Genomic DNA, 25761 nt, shown 5'->3' with positions numbered 1-25761 from the left:
TTTGAAGAAAGATCTCTCAACTCTCAAATTTTTATCTTTGGAAGTATGCTACAGTTTTGGTCCAGTAGGATTTCCTTTTCTCAAAAGAGGCCTTAATAACCCATTCTTATTTTTTTTAGTAACAACTCCTTCTGTAGTTCCTCCTGCCCTTAGAAACCAAAAGCACTGTTGAGCGATGATTCCATATACACCACTGAACATATTCTCCATACTCTCTATTGAGATGTCAGTTTTAGGGAAAAGGAGACTGTCATTCTGGTCAGCTGTGCTACAGTACTAGAAGATAAGCTAGGTGAGAAGACCTCGACATATTTTTAAGAAATCAAACCGAACAGGCAACAGTAGAGCAATCTTTGGCATCCATGCGTATTACAACTAGCTATCCTCTTTTAAGTTGTCCAACCTTACTTAATGCGTGCATTAACAAAATGAATGAACAAAACCGATTTTGGCTTACTAGCTCTTCAGGAATTATGTTAATCTCCTTTTCAGAACAAGGTAGGAAGGTCAGAAAGGAATTTTTCATAATAGCAAAATCTAGCAAACTCACATCTAAGAAATGACAACTTCTAACTTAATTACAGTCTACTTTTTATTCAGCGTGGAGATACTTCTGAGTAATGTGTACACAGAGCTATTGAGCACGTAAGTATTTTTAAGAGCCTAAATTTTGCTATTCCAAATGTAAACTTAACTGAACAACTGCTTTGCTTGGGTAAATTAATAGTTTTGATAAGAAGTCTGTAATCATTCTGCCCCTGTCCAACCACTGTTCACAACACACTTACTACTCACCCCACTGGCCTGTTTGTTTCTAGCGAACACATTTTCCATGCTGTAGCTTTAAATTTCAAATAATTTAATAATTATTCCAAATTCCAAAATAATTCCATGATTACAGCAACATATTAACTGGTTTTAAAAATACAAAGTAATGGAGAACATCTGTACAGGTTAATCTCTACATCCTGAAAAGGTTCCTGGCCAATTAGGACAGCATATGCAAAAAAATCAGTTATGCTAAAATCAACATGTAAGGCACTTCTGTTACTTTTCGATAAAGCACATTGCTGTCTGCAAGTGAAAAATGTGACTGTTAATTATACACAACATTTTTTTTGAGTTACGTGACTCAAGTGTCTTTCATGTCCACTAAAATATTGATCAGACACATCCTTACTTAGCCTACTCTGGGACTTAGCGAGGGGCAGGGCTTGACTGTTCTTAGGTCCATAAGGTCACAGCCTCGATACTATAGCTGCTTATTCTATACCTCCAGTTGTGCATTCCTTCTGCTCGTTAGCCTAAAGACTAATCTGTAGCCTCTATTCGTGATCAGCGGGAACTGTTGTATTTGCACAGCAGTTATGCATGTAATAGCTTGTGCACTGAAGCCTGTTGGTCATACGTAACAAATCTAAGCGGAGTTTTGCCTGCATTTGAAGTACAGGATTAAACTTAATGCATTGTTTCACTGATAGTACCACAGGGGGGTGCAAACTGCACACGCAGCCCTCACCACTGCCTCTCGGGTGACAAAGCATGCTCAGGAAAGCATTTAGGAGAGCAAAACTCATTTCTGCCAGCGTCTATGGTTTTCTCTATAATCAGGTGATTGCAGCAGCCGCCTGAGAGTCAGGCTTGCTACTGTGCTATAAAAGTGAGCTGGTTTCCAGTAATGGGGATGATTTCAAAGAAATATGTAGTATACTTCTTGTAAGAGGGATTTGGCCAAGTACCAAGGCATGACTTGCTTTGAGGAGGGAAAGGACTGTTTGTCGTAGGTGAGGCGCTGCAGAAGATCAGGTGGATACTAGGTGGAAGATGGAATAGCTGGAAAATGGTGTAAGGTAACACACAACACCATATATCAAGATAACCCACCCCTAAACAGTATCCGATACCCTGAAGAATGCCAGTGGGTTTTGCACTGTCATTTCTCAAGGCAGAAGCATTAGCAGAGGTCAGGTTTTAAACTCAGTCAAGCAATCCAGCTGGCAAAAGCTGCTGAGAGGCTGATAACGAATTATCATCAGATTGCAAAAATTCCCCAACTTTATGACACATCGGAGATTGCACTGGCCAGCTGAATTCTAATGAAATGTCTTGTGTTTCCACATCTTATCTTTGAGATTTTCCCCTGCAGTGAGTCCTTTCGTGTTGGTTTTTGGAAGCTGTTGGAAAGTACAGGTCAACAGTGACTGAAATATAAATAACTCATAACTAAACTGAAAATTCTATTTCACTTACACTAAACTATCTCAGAATTCATGGAATACATTTTCTTTTCTTTCATTATATTCATTGTGGGCAATGGATAAGTCTGAACAGAAGTGAAGGGTTTGAATCATGGTTTTACCAAGTGTGTTTCAACAAAATTCTTCCTAATTTAGAATATCAGTTGAATGTAACAGGCTATTTTTGTACTTTAACATCCCAGATTGAATGATATTAAAGTGGATCAACTTTTAAAATACAATACCTTAATAAATTTAAGATAAAATCTAGGGCAACTGAATGTTCCCATTAGTAAATCTTTACTACTTTAACCTGATTAGATGATAATGCAATGAGGAATACAAACCATCCAACGTATATAATCAGGCTATGCAAGTCCCTGGGGACTGCATGTTGTCAGAAATGATAAAAATTCAAAACAGACACACAAATTAAGTATCACATGCATTTTGAGCCTCTGATTGTATTTATACAAGGAAATTCTGATGCTTTCACAGGCTTTCAAAAGGAGATGGGATCTTCCCTGAATGCTAGTAGGTCAATCTCTACCATTCCCACACTTGGAAAATAACCTTACAGAGGCAACTTTCATGAAAGAAATAGGTTATCTGAGCACATGAAATTCAAATGGATCAAGGGCTAGGTGCACGTATGTACTTGGACATTGTAATACAGTTTTGTAACATCAAACTATGTTTACTGGATAACCACCTAATTACACATCTAAAACTGACATGATGCAAAACTGAGGTTTTGGTAGGAACTAAGTAGTCAGAAAAACCTGGTCACCCAGGATGATGCAGCATCAGGGACACAAGACACCCCCAAACCTTCTCCTGAAATTGGTCTTCAGTCATCCTTTCATAACAGCAGAGCACACTAGATTCTTTCGAACTACAGAAGCAACAAAGCAGCTGTTTGCCTTTTCCTTATTGTCTTAAGCTTGAAACCTAGGTTCAAACCCTCATTTCCCAGTAGCTAGCCGAGTTGTGGGATTGGTACAGATTAAAGAAAAAAAAAAAAAGTTCCAAGATTTCTTGCTATGGAATGAGAAAGAGGAAGAGGGAGCGTAGCACTCTGCGTCACAGCACACAAGGCTTTCTGGGGAGAAGGAAGTGCTGGTTCTGATCCCTGCGCCGAGGACTGCTTATACACTCTGCTTTAAGTAACAACTGGGTAAAACATTGAAGTAGTCCCTGGGTGAGATGTGTGCAATGGAGGCAACAGAAGCCACAAAGCACCTCGTGTACCAATTCCACAGAGATGTATCAAATTTCAAGCAGTTATTGGTCTGAAGTGATACCATCTTCTAATAGCTAGGAAAAGAAATTAGTGAATATTATGCTACAACAAGTAGAGTTTCTGTTTCGTATACTTAATTTATCACTGATCTCTTTCAGGAGCAGAAAGTTGAGAGATGCTCCACATTTGAAACTCTCCATTAACTGTGAGATGAGCTAAGGGATCAGACACTGTGAAAATAATCTCCACTAATCTCAACAACCTTATCATAAGAGAGAAATAAGGCATTTAAAGTATGTTGCTGTGCAAGGAAAACCTGCTTGTTGTTTTTTTCATTTTCAAATGAATACATTGAAAAGCATGGCATAACCAAGACCTCTATATAAGGGGGGCCAAACAACATTCAGCTTAAACTAGCCATGTTATGCCACAGCCCTCAGGTCTCTTAAAAAGCTGCTTTGTGAAACTGTGCTAACAAAAAAAGTGTTGTGTTGGTTTTTTTTTAATTAATAATATCAACATGACAACCCTGATATATTTCATATTTAATCCATTCCTTTATTCCTCACCTAGTTCCTCTGTTTACTTTTTCAACATGAATTGTACGACTTACTCTTGAAATAGCTTACCTACATTATAGAAGCCAACAGAAAGGTACTGAAGGTTTTGCAGATGGGAAGATAGTATTTTTAACTTTTAGTGTCTGGGAAGCCACAGTATGAGAAATAGGTATTTTGGTTGAGTTTTATACTAAAACCATCAGCAAGATATGTGCTACTGCTTCCATTATAATTATCATTATCTTGTTTCAAAATTAATGCTTCATAGATATTAATACCTAAAATGCCAGAATTTCATGGTCTCAAACTCATTATTTCTGTAAAAGAAATGTGTATGCCTTAGATGACTGCTGTATATAACTGTTGCAAAAAAAATTCCCATTACCTACAAATATTTTTTTAATTAATTTTTAATTGCAGCTATCTTGCATCCTTTCAGATCCCCCTAGTCTGCCAGACACAAAAGAGAATAACACAGCAGAACAACTAAGGTTTGAGGGAGGCACACAGAGTCTTATCTGCTTACTATGCCTACAAGGCCAACTATAACAGAGGAAGAGTCTGGAATAAGAAATCATCTAACTTCAAATCCTTTCCTCAGCCTTCTAAGCTTCTCATTGGAGATTATGTTATATTATATATAGGTTTTAATAGCAAACCAAATTACTCCTGCCATAAAAGATGTATCTGAGTATGAAAACACTCTGGACATCAAAGAGCAAATTAAAATTCTAAGTAGCTTTTGAATCTCTGATGGGCACATCAGTCTTGTTTTCAAGAAAAAATAAAAGGAGGACTTAGAAGAATTTTTTTCATTGACATAATGAAAATCTAAAACACTGGTATTGATATTCTTTATATATATAATATATAAATAAAATAGCTTCTAGTGACAACTGTTAACGTTCCTGACTGGTAAGTTTGCCTCCTTATAAAATTAAATACTCATTTGTTTATTTCAAACTGTTTTAATCCCACGTTTTAAAACAAAGTTCTAAGACTTGATCAGTGATCAATCAACATTTAACTCTTTGAAAATACAGATTCTTACAATTACACAACACTAATAATACTGTTAATAATTATCAGCTTGTTTTCTCTTACAAAATCCATTTTACATTTCATTACATCACCTTACATTTCGTTGAAAATATTCCCTGCCCAAGGTTGAATTTTCTTAAAATTTTTAGTCCATGTCTGACCAAGAAGCCCGAGAACAAGATGATGAAAATATCCAGTAGTTATTTGTCAACACTAAAAAAATATCCCAGTGATCTTTTTTGAGAAGATGCTAGACTTTGGGATAGATGCTTCAAATATGAATATCCTTTAAGCTAGACATAGGCTTTTTGCCATCTTTGTTAAAAATCTGTCTACATTTGCCAGAGTGATAAGTCTTTGAGATATAAATATCATCTGCTATCCCTGGCATCAGGGAGTATGAAGTAAAGCTTTTAAAGTTTGGGTTTGATCTAACTGCTCTGACAAGAAAACTGCTCCAGAGCCTCCTGCTTTCATGATTTCAAATAATCTTCCTCTACTTGCCACCTGAAACTTATTTCTGGTCTTTTGTTTATTGCAACAATAGTGTTCATTTCCTTAAATACCTTTTTTGCTTTCCTGATGCATGCATAGCCTGCATTGTACCCCCTCTCAGCCTCTTTTGGTTTTGCTGAGCGAGTCAACTTCTTTTAATCTCTCCTCATCTGCCGGTAGTTCTTCTTTGCAAAGTTAAATAGTTTGATTTAACTATTCCTAGGGTCCAGGTGACTACCAATATGATTTTTATCAGAATTCTTCTTTTTTTTTTTTTTTTTTTAAACAAGGCCATGCTAGAATTTGTCAACTAAAATGTCTTCAGTGTATCAACTAAATTTCTTCAGATTGGCACCCACTAAACAAAGCCTCTCAAGACTCTCAGGGGTCTTAGAGCTGCCAGACCAATACCCCACCACCACAGACTGACCAAGCAAATTCCACCCTCGCAGCTCTTACCTCCGATGTCAGGACACCTACCATCCCCGCCGAGGAGCTGAGCAGGATCCTTCCAGCTTGGAGATACGGAGGCAAAACTAATCTTTCCGTCTAATAGTTACCTGCAGTGGTTGCAGGCTGATGGCAGTGCAGGCAAGAGGCAGGGAGAGCAGGGGAGGGCAGGCACCAGACTGGACAGGCAGGAGTCTGTTTTTCTTTTATGCTCTCCGTGACTCGCTCGGCTGTGCTTGGCCAGCAAGAGGAAGAAGCCATGCAGTCTGAATGCAGAGGACAAACACAGGAACCGGCGCGCTGGAGGAAAGGGCTGGAGAAACCCACTGGGACTGACAGCGTGGGGGACAAACACAGACACTGGCAGAGTCTGGGAGCTGCAGCTGAAGAGCCTTCAAGGGAACAGCAGACTCCATGGATGAGGACTAGAGGAGAAACGGACCTGCAAGGTAACAGCTGGGACTAGTAACCATCAGTGCTGGAAAGAGCGAATCAGGGCAGAGCTAAGGATCTGACATGCTGGCATGAAACCCGTCTTGCCTCAGCAAAAGGCTTTCAACAAGGTGCTCTGATGAACAAGGAGGGTAGGAACTGTGTGAGAGGAGAAGGTCTCCAAGAACACAGACAAGAGTCAAGGAAGAAGGTATGCATGGAATATGCAGCCAGCGGCCACAGGGAGACCCAGAAATCAAAGATACCGGTTGCACAAGTGCCTCAGAGCAATGAGATGACGGACCAGGTGAGCCTGGGAAGGGCTGTGCAAGGGGTGTGACATGGAGAGTGATACAAGGGCTGACAAAGCGAGAGGAGAAGGGCTGAGGTCAGCAGAGGAGTGAGGACTGGGCAGTGAGGAAGGAGCCAGCGGTGGGGCAGAGGCAGGTCAGCAGCAGGCTGGAGGAGACAGGGCAAAAAGAGCCGTGCTTGGGAAGAATGAGCACAAGGCGGCACATCCCCTAAGGAGCCTAGTAGGAAATGGAAATTTCACCCCAGCTCCAGCCGTATCTGAGACTTCCTCTAGAAATAAATACCTGTTCCCCGTGTTACCAGTTTGTATGGAGGAACACAAATATCGTCACTCTCTCCCTGAAATCAAATAGCAAATTTTTTGTGTTGTAGTTACAAGTGTCAAAACCTGCTGATGAGCCACACAATGGAGCTTTGGTTTTATGTTTACTTTTTTTAACAAGAGTAGGAAATCAAACACGAAGTTCTTGTTAAAATACTTTTCTTAAGGCTGCAAAGTCCAGAACTAAAATACTACCAAATCCCAGATTCAAAGTTCACCATGCAACCTTAGTTCAGCCTGTTTATTTGTACATCATGGTGCAGTTATAATGATGCGATCATATACTATTACATCCCCGCTGTCTCTTACTTAGTGCAAATGAGGGGTGATATTCATTCCATGAACAGTCGTTCAATATTTTGTTTTGTCATTCTCTGTTCAATGGGCAGCCCCAAAACTCAACTTACTTCATGCTATTTAAATGCCGGTGTGATGAAGAAATTGTTATTTCATAGACTGTTTTGTGGTGCTCATGACTACAGTAGTATATGACCGCTTCACAAATACTAATGATCTTTCCCATTACACAGGATGCAAAACTGAAACCAGGAGGTCAGTTTTGTTACCTAGGTCAAATTGAGATGCCAGGGATCTGATTTTTTAAGAGTTACTAGAATTATGTATCAGTAATACTCAGACCACAGCACATACAGAGTTCAGTGGTGAATGGCAGCTTGAGAACTTTTATAAACCCAACCATATGCTATGAGTCAGGCTTTTAGAAAATGGAAGATAAAAAATGTTTTAAGCCAGTTGCTCAGCACGTTCACAGTGACCCTGTGCCCACCCTTTAGTCTCCAAGGAAGCACTCAATGCTTTTTAAAGAAATGAGAGATCCTCTCCCTTCCTGCAGCCTCCTGTTTTATTCATTTACACACTTTACAACTTATGCAGCATAACTCCTACACATAAAAGTCATCCTAAGAGCACTTCCATCCTACGATAAATACAGAGTACATCCTGTGAAAAAACAGTACTCCATACAATTCAAGTCTATATGACAATGCGGATGCATAATCGACTGAATTAAAGCTGCACATGTAACCCTAATTCCAGAACTTCCTAATGTTTGAATACTTGCCTTTGCCAAACTATTCTTTTAACATAATACCCGTGTGTAGTGTTATATATAAATACAAATAGATAAGGGAGTCCCTTGCTATATAAAGATGTACTGTTTATGTGCCACAGTAGGATGTTACACAATACAGCTCTGAAGAGTGACTCCTGTGGCACTGAAGGAAAAGGAAACATCTGCATTTAGGCTCTATAATTACTGTGCATCTGTGAGACAATAACTGGCCATTTTAAGTTGTGCAAATAATACCATCATAACAAAAATCAAACAAAAAAACCTTTAACCTGCCTTCAGCTACTGTACAAAATTTACTATTTATGGTCATTTACATAAAACTTTTTTTTTTTACAGTTAAGACCTCTAGCACATTTTAGCAGCTTGGGTTTATATTACTACCTATCAAGGAAGGATACTGGGATTTTAAAGATAAAAATTCTGAACAGTTAAAAATTTAATTTCTCAGTGAGGCTACACGGCATACATATAGTATAATTTTGTCAATGAACACAAAATCCCAGTTAATAGAAATCATGGCAAAATAAGAGTGGCAAAAAAACTATTACACATTTTTCAAGCCAGAGTTTTACCGCTCTGTTTCTTTGATACAACAGTTGAAGACTATTTTATCTTATTCACTGCTAATTTAGTAACAAGTTAGCTTCAGCGCCAAGGACCAAGGGTGCACTTTGACCCTCTTTCAACACTTCAGATCAAACAGAGCCAGGCTGGTTTAAGCTCACATCCCATTTTCAGTAAATAAGCATTTGTTCTGGGAATAAAAATTGATACAGACAAAATAAAAATCCTATGGAATCAGCTAACCTATCAAAGAGAAAATCTGCTATTTAAGAAGGCTTTGCCCACAAGTATAGGGTGATTTGAAACTGTGTATAGGAAAATAACACAGATTTGATGCTATTTCCAACCACACAAGTGCAAATCTCAGTGAATACACTCAAACCAGGCATGATCTGCCACCACAAGAGACAATTAATACCAATGACCTTAACTGTCCAAATAGGAGCTAGCACTGAAGTCAGTTAAGGTGCTCTAAATGTACATTTGTACTGTTACTGCTATGCTTATTTCTATGTGGTTTGACATAGTTGTGTCATCAATAATTATTAGCACTAATGCAATTAACTGTTTCTTTTGCACTACTTAATAGATGTAGTATCTCATCCATAGGAAAAAAAAATCACTAGAAAGACAATCCAACAATAATTTTAAGTCTCAGATCCAATTTTTAACATGTTACTATTGCACTTTAACAAAAAGTAGTTTAAAAGTTGTAAAAAATCACCTCCCTGGCCTAGTGAAAAAATCTGAACTGTCTAGGAGCTGGGCAAAAGGAGTGGAAGAAATGGGCATTTGCTACAGTGCAACAGATGAGCTGCAGGGTGGAGAGGGAAAAGCACCCAAGAGGAAATTGGGAGCAGGCAGCAAGGGAAGAGGTACAGAAGCTAGCAGAGTCACAGGAAAATGAAGTCTTTGTGTAAATTTTTATGAAGAATTTATCAGTGAGGAGTTATTTGCTATAAGAAAAGCAATAAACCAAAACAGTCCAAGAAAGAGATGTAAACAATCCCTTGGCAGGCATGTGTATGTTCAGAAAGAAAAAGAGGTGCCTTTGAAGTCAACCTAATGGCCCCTACAATCTTTGTCTTTATTTCACATTTATAGTGATATTTGCAAAGATCCTACACACCTAAAATAGGTTCCTTGAGGTGTTTTAAGAAAATGTCTAAGATGTCTAGATGCTTAAATCTTGTTAAAAACTACAAATCAATCACCTAATAAACTTTTCAGGAGCTTCTCAAAATCCCCATCAATATCCTTTAGGTTTTTGTCCTTGTTTCAGCTGGGATAGAGATAATTTTTTTCCTAGTACCTGTAACAGGTAAAGCACTGTGTTTTGGATTTAGGATGAGAACGATGTTGATAACGTACTGATGTTTTAGTTATTGCCAAGCAGCGCTTGCAGAGCCAAGTCCTCAGCTCCTCACCCCACCCCAGCAGCGAGGAGGCTGCGGGTGCGCAAGGAGCTGGGAGGGGACACAGGTGGGACAGCTGGCCCCAGCTGGCCAAAGGGATATTCCACACCGTATGAACCATCCTGAACAATAAAGCTGGGGAGAGGTGGCTGGAGGGGTGGCAGCCCACGGCTCGGGGCATGGCTGGGCATTGGTCAGTGGTTATTGAACATTTGCATTATGCATCACTTGTTTTGTATATTCTTTTATCATTATTATTATTTTCCCTTCATTTTCTGCCCTGTTAAACTGTCTTTACCAGACCACGAGTTTTACCTTTTTTCTGACGTGAATGGCTGTGTGGGGTTTAGCTGCCTGCTGGGTTAAACCACAACAGACTTAAAGCAAAAAATGCAGTCCTTGTTTCCCTTTTATATTCATTCACATGTTCCCTCCATTTCTTCACTATGGCTGTGCTCAGATTATCCTGGGAGAGGATATGCATGCAGAGTCTGGTAGCTTACAGCTTTGTCATATGTTTTGAGAACATTAATATAATGTTAATAAAAATGCTAAAGGTGAAAAATGATAAGATAATGTTTTGCAATATTTGCTTCTAAATATGTTCCACAGGAGACATAATTCAAAACAAGCAGATGCCTCCAAAAGGAAGAAGCTATGAATGCAATCTATAGATTAAATAGTTAATATTGGAGTTACCCAAATCTTGGGCAGAGAGATCAGTAATTTTTGTATGTCACCTATATTAGGTCATTCAGATATCACGTAAAGTACACCAGAGTATTGGAAAACTAGTAAATAACACCAGAAGTATAAATGGAAATTAACAAAATGAAATGGCAATTGTTTAATGACACACATCAAAAACACCCAAAAAGCCCTGTAAAACAACTTCATCCATGTGAAAAATTTCATCTTAGGTAAGGTGTCAACTAATACCAAGACTTCTATAAATGATTTGGTATTAGATGTTTAAAAAAAAACTCCAATGTGTTTTTGTTACATAATTGTAATGCTGTCTCATAAGTTTTAAGTCTTAAACACATAAATGCAAAAACCAGGATAGCTGAGTAAGACCATGGATGGGACAGCTCATGGTTTTACATGCGTTAGAAACTGATTAACTTTGCTTTCAAACTCGCATCATCTGTCTTTACCGTGCATGCCTCACTTCAGTCATGGGAGTAGTCTCAATAGACCAATGAAGCTGGTGGCATCAGTCCATTTTCTACATGTGTTCTTCCCAAACATCTTACCTCCCTCTCTGTTCCCTTGTAGTGATTCTTCACCCACCCCTAAGAAGCTAAATTGCTTCAAAGGAAAGTCTTTAAATAATTAGAAATGGGTTCATTAGGAGACACTGGAGGGATACCTAGGAGCAGCAGTGCTTCTGAGATCATTATTTGTCATCAGTTTATTCTTTGTAAATTACTTCAGAGATACATTTTTTTTAACACTATCTAGTAGATAACCACCTCGATTATATGCTGTCACTACACTACAGGTGTGAAACAGACCAGTAAGTTTGGATGAGTGAAGGGCAAGGCTTTTGAGTAGAAACAGGATTTAGCATCTGAAAGCAAAGGAACCAGGTTATTTATGCCCCAGTCTCTGTAGTCTCATCTGCCGCACATCATACAGTGATCCTGTTACGACAAATGCAAGTGCAAATTTTGGTACTACATCTCATGGTCTTAAGTAATCCCTGGTGGCTGCACAAGTCAGGCAATTTAAGAGCCCTTCAAACTGTTTAACAATGGAGGTGTCAAAAGGCACTGCTTTGACAGCATCTCTTTTCAACTATATATTTAGACATACAGGTGAAATCAGAATTTGGCAGACCTGTATGTCTAACTAACCCTGCAGCTCAGAAGCCATAATGTGCACAAATCAAGGTCATCTTTTGCTTCCAGGCCAGCACAGGTTAAAAAAAAAAAAAACATATTAGTAATTTGCAGTGTTTTATACTTTTGCTTCAGAGCAGACCACTACGTAAAATATAAGTAGTATTTGCAAAATGCTTGTAATAAAACCCCTAGTTTAAAATTTGCCCTGGAGAAGTATTCCTAGACAGCAGCAAGCTCACAACAGGAGACTTTTGTGCATCCTTTCACACCTTCAGAAAATTTAACTACCTATACAGAATTAGCTACCCAGTTTTTGAAAGGAGTGATATGTAACATTCCTCTGACTTCCATGAAGTCATGCTAATTTAAAGAACACAGTTCTGTTTCTACTCAAGCGTTCTCCATTGTGTTCAAAAATTCAAAGCATGCTTCAGTAATAGGTATCTGGACTCTCCTCAGTGTGAAGTTGGTGTAAAACTGTCACTATAGGGAACATTAGCACAAATAATACAGCCACCAATGAGAGGGTGACCTACAGGGCACAATATATAACAATGTGCTGTGAAAGGGGTAAGCTACACACCATTATGTTGACGTTGTGCTGCAGTAAGATGAATAAGATAAAGTGAAAATGGCTATGAACTCTGTCTGGTAAGGATCAGTATCAGGATGAAAAGTATTTAATGTCTTTATTAATGACCTTGAAGGTTTAAAAGAAAAAAAAAAAAAAAGACATTTTCAAGGAAAAGTAATGTTCTATTTCTGCAAACATCTGCTCATGTAGATTTTCAAGGGGAGCAATTGTTGTCTTCAGTGAAGTTACTCCCATACACACAATTACACCTAATTTATTTTTGTTTAGTTCTGACAAGATCAGGGACAATACTGGAAAGAACTCAAAATGCTATGCAGGAAGTGAGAAATAATCCAAGCAAATTCAGATAATTATAGCTGTGGCTAGGAAACTGCAAAACGAGTTCTAGACACAACAAAACCACCAAATAAGAAATAGCCTAAATTAGCAGGAATACGAAAGCCTAGCATCTAAACATCCAACAAAACTTTTAATGAAGTATCTGAAAAGTCTTTAAGCATATAGCTTAATATGGCAACAGAACATGCTAACATATTTTATGACTGATTACTCAGATATTTCCTGGAGCAAACAAAAACCTTTCCATATAACGCTATTTTATAGTTAATTTGGCAATACCATTCTCTCTTGTCAGAAAATCAGGACAAAAAAGCACAAGTAGGAAAAAGGCAACAAAAATGATCAGAAGAACTGCTTTATGAGGAGAAATTATGTATTCTTGTTACCAGACATCATACATCTTTTTTTTTCAAGTCATGACTAAGCAGGATATGGCCATAGCTGCCTACAGATATTTCCCCAGTGTAAACATCAAGACAACAGATGATATACTTAAAGTGGTTCAAGTGGGCAGAGCTAGGAATAACAGGAAAAGATAATGGAAAGAAATTATGCAGACTAACAAGAGCATTTCTGGCACTGAATCATGTAAAACTGTTCAAAGATGAAGGACAAAAGTCTCTCATCTTTGAGACACCGAGACTAAGTGGAACGAAGCTGCGACAGACGGTGGGATGGACAACACTATGATTGCATGAAACTTCACAGCGCTGCAGTGATTCGTCATGGCATGAACCTTACTCACCCTGTCACCATGGCTTTAATAATACATTCAAAATAACTTACTATATCCATGAGAAATGAAATTGGTGACTTATGTTTTCTGGATCATAGTCTAATAAAGATAATTAATTATTCTTTTTTGTAGAAATGTGAGTTCATCTAGGCTGTAGAACAAAAGGCTATCAAAAGAACTATATAATGTTGCATAAAAGATATACTGCAAAAGCAATTTCAAGATAGTGACATAATGGTGACAGCACTGAGAGAAGTTTTCTCTGTGTCTGGGATTTATTACTGTTTCAGTGGTAGGTCTTGTCAGACACAGCACAGAACCATGAAACGACAGGAAAATGAAGTTATTTGGTAACACTGTGCATTTTCTATTCTTACACTTCTTTTTTTCTTTGCTGGTCCTGAATTCCCTGACGTGTTACTGACTTCGGGGAAAAGCAGGGCTTTCTTAATTTCACTAATCCATTCTTCAAAGCCTGTTTTGCTGCTTACACCATTTCCACAGTTTTAGTTCTTTAATTCAGCACTACTGATGCTCTTTTTCCCACGTTGGTAATCAGCAGTCGGTAATAGCCTCACGATTACAGGCAGGCTTACCCTCAGCATAGGGCTACCATGGAAAAAAATAACAATTAAACAAAAAAGGGATTCGAAAAACCAAGAGCGGAATGGAAAATAATAGAGGAGATGATGCAAGAGATGAAGGAAGGATGACAAAGCGGGGCAAAGATCAGAAGCAAGTAATGAATAGAGAGGAGCCTGGCGAGAGGCTGGAGACCTAGTAAGAATGTAACAGTTAAGGCCAGGAGTCTAGAGAGCAAGATAGGATGGGAGTGAAAGGGAGATGGCTGAGAAAAAAGGAAGAGCAGATCCTTGAAGTAGAGCAGAAGACGAATCCATCAGATCAAACTAAACCACAGAAACAGCAGCAGAGTAAAATAAATAAGTGGAAGCACAAGAGAACAGAGGAAATTGGGGAATAGTGAAGTGAAAGCAGAGAAACGAAAGGTATTGGCTGAAAGGTAGAAGTTCTGGCAGCTGTGGCTTTCTTTTCTGTGCACAAGTTTCTTGATCTCTCAGACAATTCCACTAGGGAATGCTCTTTCTCAAACCAGCTTCAGAGGTCACTGATAATTCTTGGTGGTCAATGTACACAAATCTAGGAGGGTTCAGTTAAGTTGGAGCGACCTCGAGATATCTTTTTTAGGGTATGCTCAATAGTTACCTTTTTAATAATATTGGCTTAATAGAAGTAGTTCAAGCCCCTTAACATTGGCACGGATAGGTTAGCAAATGCATCAAAGCCAGGAGCTCTCATTAAAAAGAGGAATGCATTGTGTCTGCAGGAAATATCTTCACATGCATTTACATTAGGGACTGTGTGTTTCAATGAATTGTCATATTTCCTCACTAAAAGTAGGTTATCAGTATTGAAAGAATTATGTTTAGATCAAGCTGAGGAGCAAAGAATGATAAGACTCGATACAAGTTTTGTTGAGCAGAAAGATTGTAAATACTGTATAAAGCAAAAGAGACCTCAAAATTGTATCTAGTAATGAGATTTAATATAATTTTGGTTCAGTACATAGAATCTCTGATAAATGTGATAAGGAATTTCAATAACATATACATGTGCTGTAAAAACCTGTTAAGTAATATCACTATAAAACTATCAAATTAAATATCTTATTTGAATATAGACTGAACATTAAATAAAACTCAAAATTCAAAATCCCTCTTCAGAACAGAATCTTTCGTAGAGTTATGCATCAACATTAAATGCAGTCAAACAAACCTGTAGCTAGATTCACTCAACATGAGAACTAAAAAGGTTTTAAATTGAGGAACAGAACATGGATGGCCCAAAAATTAGAATTCCATTACATGCCTCTACAATATACTTCAAGTGCTATTTATCCCTAAAGGTAGAATACTTACAGGTTTTCGAGTTGGGGTAACTTGAACAGAATGATAAAATTCTGGTTGAACTCGGCTGCTTTTCTTGATTTTTCTTTTTCTTACAGAAGTTTCCTGCTCACTTAGGTGGTGAGCTTCCACTATAGGTTGTGTTTCCTCAAGGCGAGGTGCTACACGTCTTCTAGCATGACGAGGACTTGATCTAAAGCCCTATAGCAGAAAAAGCAATCATCGTGTTTGAGATCTCCCAGAACAGAGCCATATAACACCACAAAAATCATACAGGACATTAACAACAACTTGAGGTACAAGCATGCTCATCTTTAACCCTGCATTTATACTGCATGTAACAATAAAGAGATGTTGCCATGTGCTGTTAATATCACATCTGGTTTATACTTCTCAATCATATGTACTATTGACACAGCTAGCAGCAGTAACGCCTCTTGCTTTTCTTTATAAGCTCCCACTTTTAGTTATTTATAACTAAATAGTTCTAATTTCTAATTAAAATTTTCCAGGTTAATTCTTGGCCTCATGAGAAATTGTTTCAGGGAGCGTGAGCTGGAAACGTGCATTCTTTCCTAAGAATGAAAGTGAAGAAAAACTGGTAGCTGGCAACACTTCGTTATGACTAATGGTTCTTGTTAAGAGTTCTGATGCTGCTGGATTTGGGGGGAGGCCTTACCATTTGGAATAAAATAATTAAGACAGAGTGCTGTCTTTTGCTATCATCTGAGAAATACATGTATATTTGGCCAAATCAATAAACTCAGGAAAAGCTGCCCTTCACAAATGCTTTTTAGAGGCTGCTGTGAAAACCTCTGGGCATCATCCAGAATGTCTTAGCCGTATAGAAATTCATTCCTTTAATGGCAACACATATAATGCTAGCCCTGTATTGCTATCTGCAGAGCATTTACAATGAGCATTCTCTCATTTCACTGAGTGCCCTCATGAGCATGCACGAGCCTGCCATGCGTCATTTGTACTGAATACAACGTGCGTTGATATTAAACTTGGCCAGGTTATAAATAAGAGTTTCATTCACTTAGTCACATCAGCTTTCAGAATAAGTGAGCCAAATCTATGACCTTAGTGACAGTCTGCAGTTTAAGGACTATATACCTTTCAAAACCCAGAATAGATGCAATAATGCCGAATTTTTCACCTTTTTTTTTTCCTAGTAAAGTATTTCCGCTGAAGTCCTTACGGGACAAACCCAGCACTCAGAATGGCTGGTCCACATAAAGAATCAAACTTCTGCAAGGTGAGATTTTAGCTAAAAGTGCTGAAATCTATGCTGTGAATCTAAATATCCCAAGTTCCTGCTAGCTGAATACTAGTGGGAGCAACAGATTTCCTTATAAACCTGCTGTTCTTTTTTTCCCTTTCCCTTAGCTTTTCCTTTTGGTTTTGGTGGTTTGTTTTGCCTTATAGGAAATCAGCCTAGAAAAGTTATGCTAAAATGTTAAGTTGGTAAACTGAAGCAATCAAAAGTCAGATGTATGGCTCTGTGCAAACTGGATTTACTCCTCTAATGTTCATGAGACCGCAAGGGAAGAGAGCTGCAGTCTGTTCTGGGCACTCAGAGAGAACAACAGCTACTTTCGTTATGTAAAGGTGTGCTCCGTGAAGTCAATGTGGTAGCCAAACCACACAAACATACATTTACATGCACATGCTGGTAATTGCTACAGATACACATTGCATGCAACAGATGATGTGAAAAGGTTGAAGTGTCAAGATGAAGTATCAGGTGAAGTAACTTCCAAGTAGCAACCTTCTACTCCTGGACACTTGGACAGGAGGGACAGGAATAGAGCCCAACTCTACCTAGTTCATCTGGGAGGTTCATGTATGTGGTCCATTAGGGCTATGAAATACATATGATGGCCAAAATTTCCTGAATCTTTTTTTATGATCCCACCTACTCTACTAAAGCAGTGGAGTCATTCAGTCTACAGGTAGGGCCAGACTTTGACTCCCTGTATCTTAATGGAAGGAGGACCCTATCCATATCAACCAACACAAGCAGAGTAAGGGAAGCCACTGCAGCCAGCAGACCTGCATGGGTATAGGCAGATCTCTAAACATTTAAAGACTTAAATCTGTAAGATACTCTGCCACACCATTGCAGTGGGAAAATATACTGCCCCATTTGCTTTCTAGCAGCTAACAGAGACAACTTATCATTCAATGTGATGCTCGGAACATTCCGGATGAGAGGGGGAAATGCAACACGGGCAGCCTGCTGTTACAGAGCTGCTTGTGGAAATTCTCTTCTGCAGAAAAATGTTAGTGTGCATCAGATATTATTCTGTAGTAGAAGAAAATATTCCTTAATAGACCAAAATGCCCAGCAAATCTATTCTGAGTTCTGAAATTAGAAGAGATTTCCTAAACGTTAAATGCATTAAGATTCACTTACAGATGAGGGCTACAGGCTGAAGCCAGGTTATATACCCTGCACTGCAGCTGCTCCCTCACCACGCTCCCATCCCCATTAGCTGGATAAAACTCTTTGGGAAAGTATGTTTATGTAACAGAAGTATTTGGTAGAAGCTAAGCAGCTCTAAAAGTGCTTAGAAATGCAAGCCAAACAGGGATTTAAGTATGTGGGTCTGTCTCACTGAGTGACTTCACCCCAAAGTACTTCAGGGTTTGCTGATGGAGTATTATGTTTCAATATTAAAAAGTCACTTGTGACTTCCAGCAAAGCCTGTTCATAGACAGTGTTTCTCCTTTGTATTTTATATATTTTTCTCTTTTGCTGTTTATTACTAGCAAGAAAATGGGATCTTTATCTCTTTAAGAGCTCATCTGCTTCTGTTTGCTGAAGCTTATTCTTCACTTGAAGTCATAATCTGCCCACAGTATCACAAATGGTTGCTCTGGGGAGGATTATAATGCGATAAAGGCAGAGGATCATGATTTCAGGTGGAAAATTAATTCCATATCAACAAAGATAATGTTACAAGGGCAGAGTCCTCAGACCAAAGCCTGAAATGCTTACTCATTCCTGCAATGAAACTTTGCCAGACCAGAGCCTCAAATCTGGAAAATTTCAAAATTTGGTAATCAGAAATGAAGAGAGGAGTCAAAAGTGACGTAATTTGTGGCAGCTGCTACTCCTATGTTCATTGCAAAACTAGAATGGCCAGTGATCCCTTCTCAACAGTGAAATGAACAGACTTTTCTTGTGTCATCTGTGTTAGTTATCCTTCAGTTGAACCCAAAATTGAAAACTTATCATATTAATTCAGCAATCAAAAATAAAAAATGTGAAGATTACACAAATATCTGTTTGGCAAGGATGGCACTATTTTAGATGTTAAGTCAGCACTCACAGAAGAGCAGAGAAGTATTGCAAAATATTCAGGTATGCACAGTATACCAGCTGAGACCGCTGAGAAAACACTAGAGATTTTTAAATCTTGGGGGCAATAGAATGCTCTAACACCATTAAGCAGTTTGGAGTTTCTGGTATCATGTGAATGCTGTGTCACTGGACAGTGACAAACCTTTTCTTTGTGCTGAAAGGGAGTTGCTCATTCCTAGACCCTACTGCCTGACTCATTTTTATGCCTGTAAAATTCTGAAACAAGGCAAAACAAACAAGGCCTCAAATACATATTTTTAGAAAATCTGTCTTCTAAATAATAAAATAAATGCACAAAGATTTACACTACAAAGTATTATTCCTTAAAGAAAAAACTCAGATGACCACCAGAACCAGTTTTAGATACCACAGCAGAAGACAAAAGGCAAGCTGAACCTGGGATTATCTTCTCTCCAAAAGCATTCATGTGCATCCTTCTGGTTAGAGTCTGAATCCATGCAGACTGTTTTTCCTAGTCATGCTCTACAGTCAGCAGGAATAGAGAGGTGTCTCTGGAGGCTGATACAGAGCCAAAACCTAGTTCACTTACTCTCAAGGGAGCTTTCTTATCTACAGAAGGAGACCGGGCAGATCAGCCTCTTTTAGCTGAAATTCATCCTTTTAAGCCTTCTCTGAAAGCATTTTTTTCCTGGAATGAAGTGTGGTAATATTGAAAGGGCCTGTTGTGTCTATCTTTACACCCAAACCAATGATGAACACTGCAAGCCTGGGCGCTGTGTGCCACAGCTCACAAACAACTGGTTATGTACAATTACTTCCATGGTAAGGGGTTCTGTAAAAAAAGTATCTTCTTATCCAGCCAAGTTTTAACTTCACTCCTCTGATTCACTAACTGATTTCTTGTATACAGAAACACAGTGTGGGATTCCTCTGACCAAAGCTCAGCAGACCTCCCCTCCCTGGGCTCCCTTTGGAGCCACCGAAGTCACCGGGTCAGATGAACCATCCCCTAACAGCACCTACTGGCCACAGAGGAAGACCAAGCTGACTACTTCACTCATAGACATCTATATTGTAAGTATCCAAAATTAGATAGGATGGATCAGGACCAGGCTTTGGTCTGCCTTCGATACAGTATTCATCTTTCCATATATATTTTATGGTCAGTTTTCCTCTTATTTTCCGTCTTCTACATGACATAATTCCAGAGAGAGAGAGAGAGTTTTACACGCCCCAGACATACTCTTGCTGGATCCCCATAATTCAACACAGCACTCTTACAAATTTGTCCTACTGATATATATAATAATATAGCATGTTTTTCTATTCTGTTTAAATATTTCCCATCCCGTCTTCTTTTCTGATCAGGCTATACATCTGAAAGAGGTCACGGAATTGTCAAGAGTAATTCAAAAGGCCCTTTTGGAAACCATAAACGTAAAAATTAATAAAGTGGATAAACTCCTTTTCTCTGTAATACACCCAGCCTTGCATTTATGAACATCATGTGTGCTCATTTGCCCCATTCTTCAGAATTTCTTCAGTATGATCTGGTATTTGATAACCAAGTATGTCATACTCTGCAATCCTTGTTATGTTTTTGCCTATTCCTAGCTTGTTCGTTAGTATAAAAAATAGGATTTTGAAACTTCCTAAAGAACTTGTCCAATTTTTGCTTTACAGATCATAGAAGCATGGAGTGGTTTGGGTTGGAAGGGACCTTAAAGATCACCTAGTTCCAATCCCCCTGCCATGGGCAGGGACTTTGGATAATGTGTTGAACCTTTTTCTTTCACTGTCTTGGTTTTTCTGTATTTGTTTTTAATTCTTTGTCTGATACTTAAATAGCACCACACGAATAATCAGTGCTATCCCGTGTGTGCATTACCACTTTAGTGACGTGAATCTTTGACTCCTCCATTCTTTCAATGTGTGATTGTATTGATTCACCAGATCCTTTTCCTCTCCATTCCAGTTGCTACTGTCCCTACGGCCTTCATCATACACTATCTATTATTCTTATGCTTGATGAGAAACCATATTCATTCTTCATTTTTCTCAGTGTGTATTTTATGTAGAATACATTGGGTGTTGGAATTCTAGTCTTGGAACCCAACCTTTCCAGCCAGTATGTGTTTTCTGAGTCCCTAAACATTAACTTCAAGAGAAGTAAGAGTGCATTATCTGATGTCCAGCTGAAGCCAACAGAAATCTTTGTGTTAACTTCAGTGGACACTAGACAGCAGCCCAGTTTACCTTGTGGCAGGTCTTCAGTAAACTACAGAAGCAGCGCTAGCTAGCATTAAGCCACAACTCAGCACAACTGGAGGAATGACAACAGAACTCAACTGTGTTTGCAAATGCCTTTACGGATATTTGAGTGAGTCCCGTAGACTAAATGCATATTTGCAGCTGCACTAATGAATATCAAAGCCAAAGGAAGCTCAGACAGGCTATCCAACTTCGTGTACTTGCTTCTAAGGTTTTTGACAATGGCTGTGTATGCATGAGAATTGTCATCTATTACCACTGTCAATTAACGGCCTCACGAAACAGTCTTTGAAGTGTCAGTTACTGCTTGTTTAAAGCTTGGAAACTTTCATGTATATGCAACCTACAACAACTTAGGGCCTGGCGACATTAGTATGCGTAGTATCAAAACCGATCTCAAGATGCTGGAGTTCTCAGCTGTTTTGCAGACAGGCTGAAATAGAATTAAACCCTATAGCTGAAGTACCTACTTGAACTAAAAAGGCACATTTAATTAAATAACTTCATTGTATCAAATTCTTCTGCATGCTGAAGAGAGAAATTTGAGAATCTTTCTGCTGCGCATACAAACTTCTATATGCATTTTAAGAACTGTTTTAAATTAAAAAGTGACCAAGATTGCATTATTTCCCTCCTCCTTCTCCCATAGTGACTTCCATCCCAAATATCCTCAGTTTACAAAGAAACAATAACACCTCCACAGCATTTAACTGCCAGTTCTGGAAGTTCAGCCCAAAATAAAAGATTCAAGTTAAGTCTTCCAAACTACTTATACATCCTCTCTAATATTAATGATTGCTAACTAAAGCTAGGTCTTCGTTTTCTGTGGCAGGAAAATTACCTGCATTCACTCAGTCTATTACTTCGCAAACACACAAGGAGGATGCAACTGCATTTGCTATTTCTTGGTTCTATCAGGTCTCAAAAAAGTAGGCTGCAACCTTTTTTTTGGTTTTTTTTTTGTGTGGTTCTCTTGATTATTTTTTTTTAATCTTAGCTAAGGTTACTCCTATAAAGATCTGAATCAAGATTTAAAACATCAAATGTAAGATTTCACATTCAATTTCTCATTCCACTCACTCATTAACAAGCTTTCACTGATGCTTCTTTGCATGTCTTAAGTTTATTTTAGGAGACATTATTCTTATCTTCTAAAACTTAAACTCTAAGCAGTGCTGGAACCATTTCTCAGATATTGAAGACTGTGATTTGGCATGTGTCATATTCCAAGATAAGTCCACACATTCAAAGGGATTAAAAGCAATTGTTTTTTATAGAACCTGAACAAGATTACTTTCCCAACCAAGTTCGTGAAAGTTCATCAATAACCTGCTTTCCAGGTCCTAAGCAGGCCCTTAAGTGTATACATACAAGTTCTTGTGTGAACCTAGGGTTTAGATGTGAATTCAGAATACAGTTTTTGATAACCCAGGCTGCATTAAACTGCTGTTTTACACAATGTGTGTTTTTTCCTATCACAAGGTTAGGGTTCCCATCAACGCAGGTAAGCCCTAACACTAGGAAAATCTGATGATGTGTAAGCAAATAGCCAAGGAGCCCAAGTTACGCCTCAAGATACCCTTTCAATAGTCTTTCCTGTCTAAACCTATAAACCACAGAAGCCAGCCTGTTCTCCAGGCAGTCCTATCATTCTTGGACAAGGCGGCTTGCAGCCCTCCACAGCTGCCTTGCCAGTTCCTTCCCTGTTACCTCAAGGCACCGCAAGCCTACAGTAGGAATGAAACAATTACTTAAGAACAAAAATAAATCAGAGTACTGCTTGATCAGTGGTCTGTAAGAGAAAGTTTAATTTAGAATATACTAGCACATTTCCCAAGCATGTCCCTCTTCCACCCCTGCTTCCTCTGTTTTCCATCTCATCACTTCTCAGCTTGGGCAGTGTACAGTATACATCAAGAATCTGCTGTAAGGAATTAACTTTCAGTATTAAAAATAAAGTAAGAAGAAGAATAAGAAATAACATACAACTTGCTAACCCATGCAAGTGCTGCCCAACATCTAGTACAAAGAAATTACTCTCTGTCCAGGGTGCTTGTCTGAAGCGTAAACTGGTAAGAGAATTTATGCCACCACAGCATGTTAAGATGGGTCTGTACTTTGTCAAGCATAAAAGAGATGCATAACTAATGAGAGACTTAACAGGCATCTATTAAAAATACTTTAAAAAAAGATACCTGGGGCGGAATTCAGCTATCTATTAAGATACCTACGCTCAGATACCAGCAACATATCTGAATGAGTCTGTCCTTCAGGGGCAACTAGTCTAAGCTCCTGTTATAGCCAATGAAAAATTTAGTCGATAGGCTCAGTGAGGCTTGAAGAACCATTCAGTTCATCCTGAAGCAGACACCTACACTAGGTCAGCTGAGTAGCTCTACAGACTATAAACTGTAAATGCCTACAGTGAGTTTATTGTGCTGTATAAGAGGATACTGGTTTTGCAAAGTCACTTTCCAACTCCGGCTGCACTTTACGTGCAGGAAGGTAGTGGCAGCAGATCAGAAGGGAATGATGCCTCGACCTAGTTGCATCATTTCGTTCTCTCTAGAACAAAGGAGGAGGATAAATAAAATACCTCAGTCTGACATGATTACATATTTCAGTATAGTTAGTGCTATCAATTTAGATAATCACAAATTAAGTCTTGTAAAACTGTGTTTCACTTCCAGTCTGCTCTGCTATTTACCCTGCCATCCTAAAGCCGAGTGCTGTATTTAAGCAGCTGAGTGGACAGGGGCGATAAGGACATTGGCACAACTTGCAAGAAATGTGTCTTTGCCCAGATGCCAACTGCAGTTAGTTTCCATAGCTGATGAAGTGCTTCAGCCATAACTCATGTTTCGTTCCCTCTGATGAGTCAGGAACAGCAAACCACTGACTCTCCTCAATGCAGGGCAGTAGGGAACAAGGGAGCACGACGAGGGCTCAAACGCTTTGGATGGCAGAAGTATCCAGATAACAGGTACCCAGGCTCACAGGTGAACCAGAAGCACAAAGAAATCGGCTCAAAAACAAGCCAGCTTTGCTAGCGCTACATCAAGATCAGCCACAGGTCTGATGACCTGGCTCAGCCATCTCCTTCACACAGTGCCAAGTCCTTGCCCAGGGCAGCTGGAGGGGCTGAGGCACCCTCCCCAGAGCCAGAGACGCCTCCATGCCGCAGGGATGGCATCCGCTCATGTTTCACAGGGCCAGGCCCAACAAGCCCAGCTCAGCCGAATCAGATCCCACATGAAAACAGCAAGGTGACTTCACCCTGTGCTCTGCGTAGTTTCTTCTGTAGCACACCAAAGGCACCTCTCCTTAAAAAGCCTGGGAGTGGAAGACAGCGTGAGTCTCTTCCATGCCCTAGGAAAACACATGTGGCAGCCCAGGAACAGAAGCAGCCCCAAGGGCCATACCACCCTGTCCATATTGTGCTTTCTTTCATATAGTACCCTCAGCCTAAAGTGCTGAGCTGTTTCTGAAGGGACACCCACAACCTGATCTGTCACCCTCATAACCTAACCACAGTAACTGAGAAATCAGTGTAGATGGTTAGAGCTGTACATGATGTATGGACCCCTACATGATCCTTTCCATCTGTGTAAGAACAGTTCCTACAGCAGATGTGGCAATACATGTGCTCACCACAAGTACGACCTCAGCTATTTTAATTCACAGTTTCAATCTGAGGTTAGTTTCAGCCAAAAAACAGTAGCTAGAAGTTCACATTCTGTACATGTGTACAATGTGGCTGCTAACAGAAAGGTGGTGACAAGCCGTGCTCCACCTTGATCCCCTTGAAACCAGGGCTCTGCTTGCTTGCAAACTGCTGCTTGTGTGCACCAGACATGTGCACTGTAACTGGCATACAACAGTTACAACCTCATCCAAAACACACACTTCCCGAGATAACAGTAGTTACTGACAAGCCAGAGTATGTAAATACTTACATAAATATGTAAATACGATAGCTAGGATGTTGTTGACATCATTGTATTAATGGGAAACTAAATAGTAAGATGACCTTTTATTACGTGCAGGATCTTTGTGCAGTGGTTGTCCCTATCTTGTTAGAGAAGTGTGAGGATGTGTTCATTTATAATGCAGGTCCCGATATATAGTGTATTGAGACCGTGCCATACCACTGACGTGGACTGTGACACAATGTCCGTACACTGTCGGGTGACTAAGAGAGCTAAGAAGAGATCCCCTCAGCATTTCACTTCTCTGCAGACTGTTGGAAGCCAGAATAGAGATGCAGGCAACCAGATGGCTATAGAAACATATCAGGCATTTCTACACTACACTGTAGCACAGAGTAAAGGTACCCGGGTTAACTCCTCTGGAGTTAGCTCAGGAATCAAAGTGGTCTTGCTGCAGCAGCCAGGGAATTGCCGTGTTTTGTAATACAATTGCCAAACAGGCTGTTTCTCAGCATAGACCGATGCTTGCTAGCCTATCTAAAGGCAGCACTGCAGTGAATAAAGCTGACAAACAATGATGGACAGATGACGTATAGTAAGCAGAATCTCAGTGGTTCCTAG

At 39.3% G+C, this 25761-nt stretch overlaps 1 protein-coding gene and 1 long non-coding RNA gene across 6 annotated transcripts in view; one reads left to right on the top strand and one right to left on the bottom strand.

Moving 5' to 3' along the window:
• The window catches only part of DST (dystonin), a 303289-nt gene that overhangs the window by 271976 nt on the left and 5552 nt on the right, over nt 1-25761 (bottom strand). For all 5 annotated transcript variants that reach the window (XM_056344537.1, XM_056344539.1, XM_056344546.1 and 2 more), the window contains exon 3: nt 15619-15807. In XM_056344537.1, coding sequence (XP_056200512.1) covers nt 15619-15807 — 189 coding nt within the window. The remainder of the gene's footprint in view (nt 1-15618; nt 15808-25761) is intronic.
• Nucleotides 309-25761, top strand: LOC130151815 (uncharacterized). The gene is made up of 4 exons (XR_008822729.1): nt 309-6765; nt 15705-15902; nt 16785-16867; nt 19851-25761. It is a non-coding gene; the product is annotated as an uncharacterized LOC130151815 (long non-coding RNA).

This window comes from Falco biarmicus, chromosome 6 (assembly GCF_023638135.1).
Source record: "Falco biarmicus isolate bFalBia1 chromosome 6, bFalBia1.pri, whole genome shotgun sequence".
Lineage (NCBI taxonomy): Eukaryota > Metazoa > Chordata > Aves > Falconiformes > Falconidae > Falco > Falco biarmicus.
The sequence above is the reverse complement of the archived record's forward strand: the minus strand, read 5'-3'. Positions and strand labels throughout refer to the sequence as shown.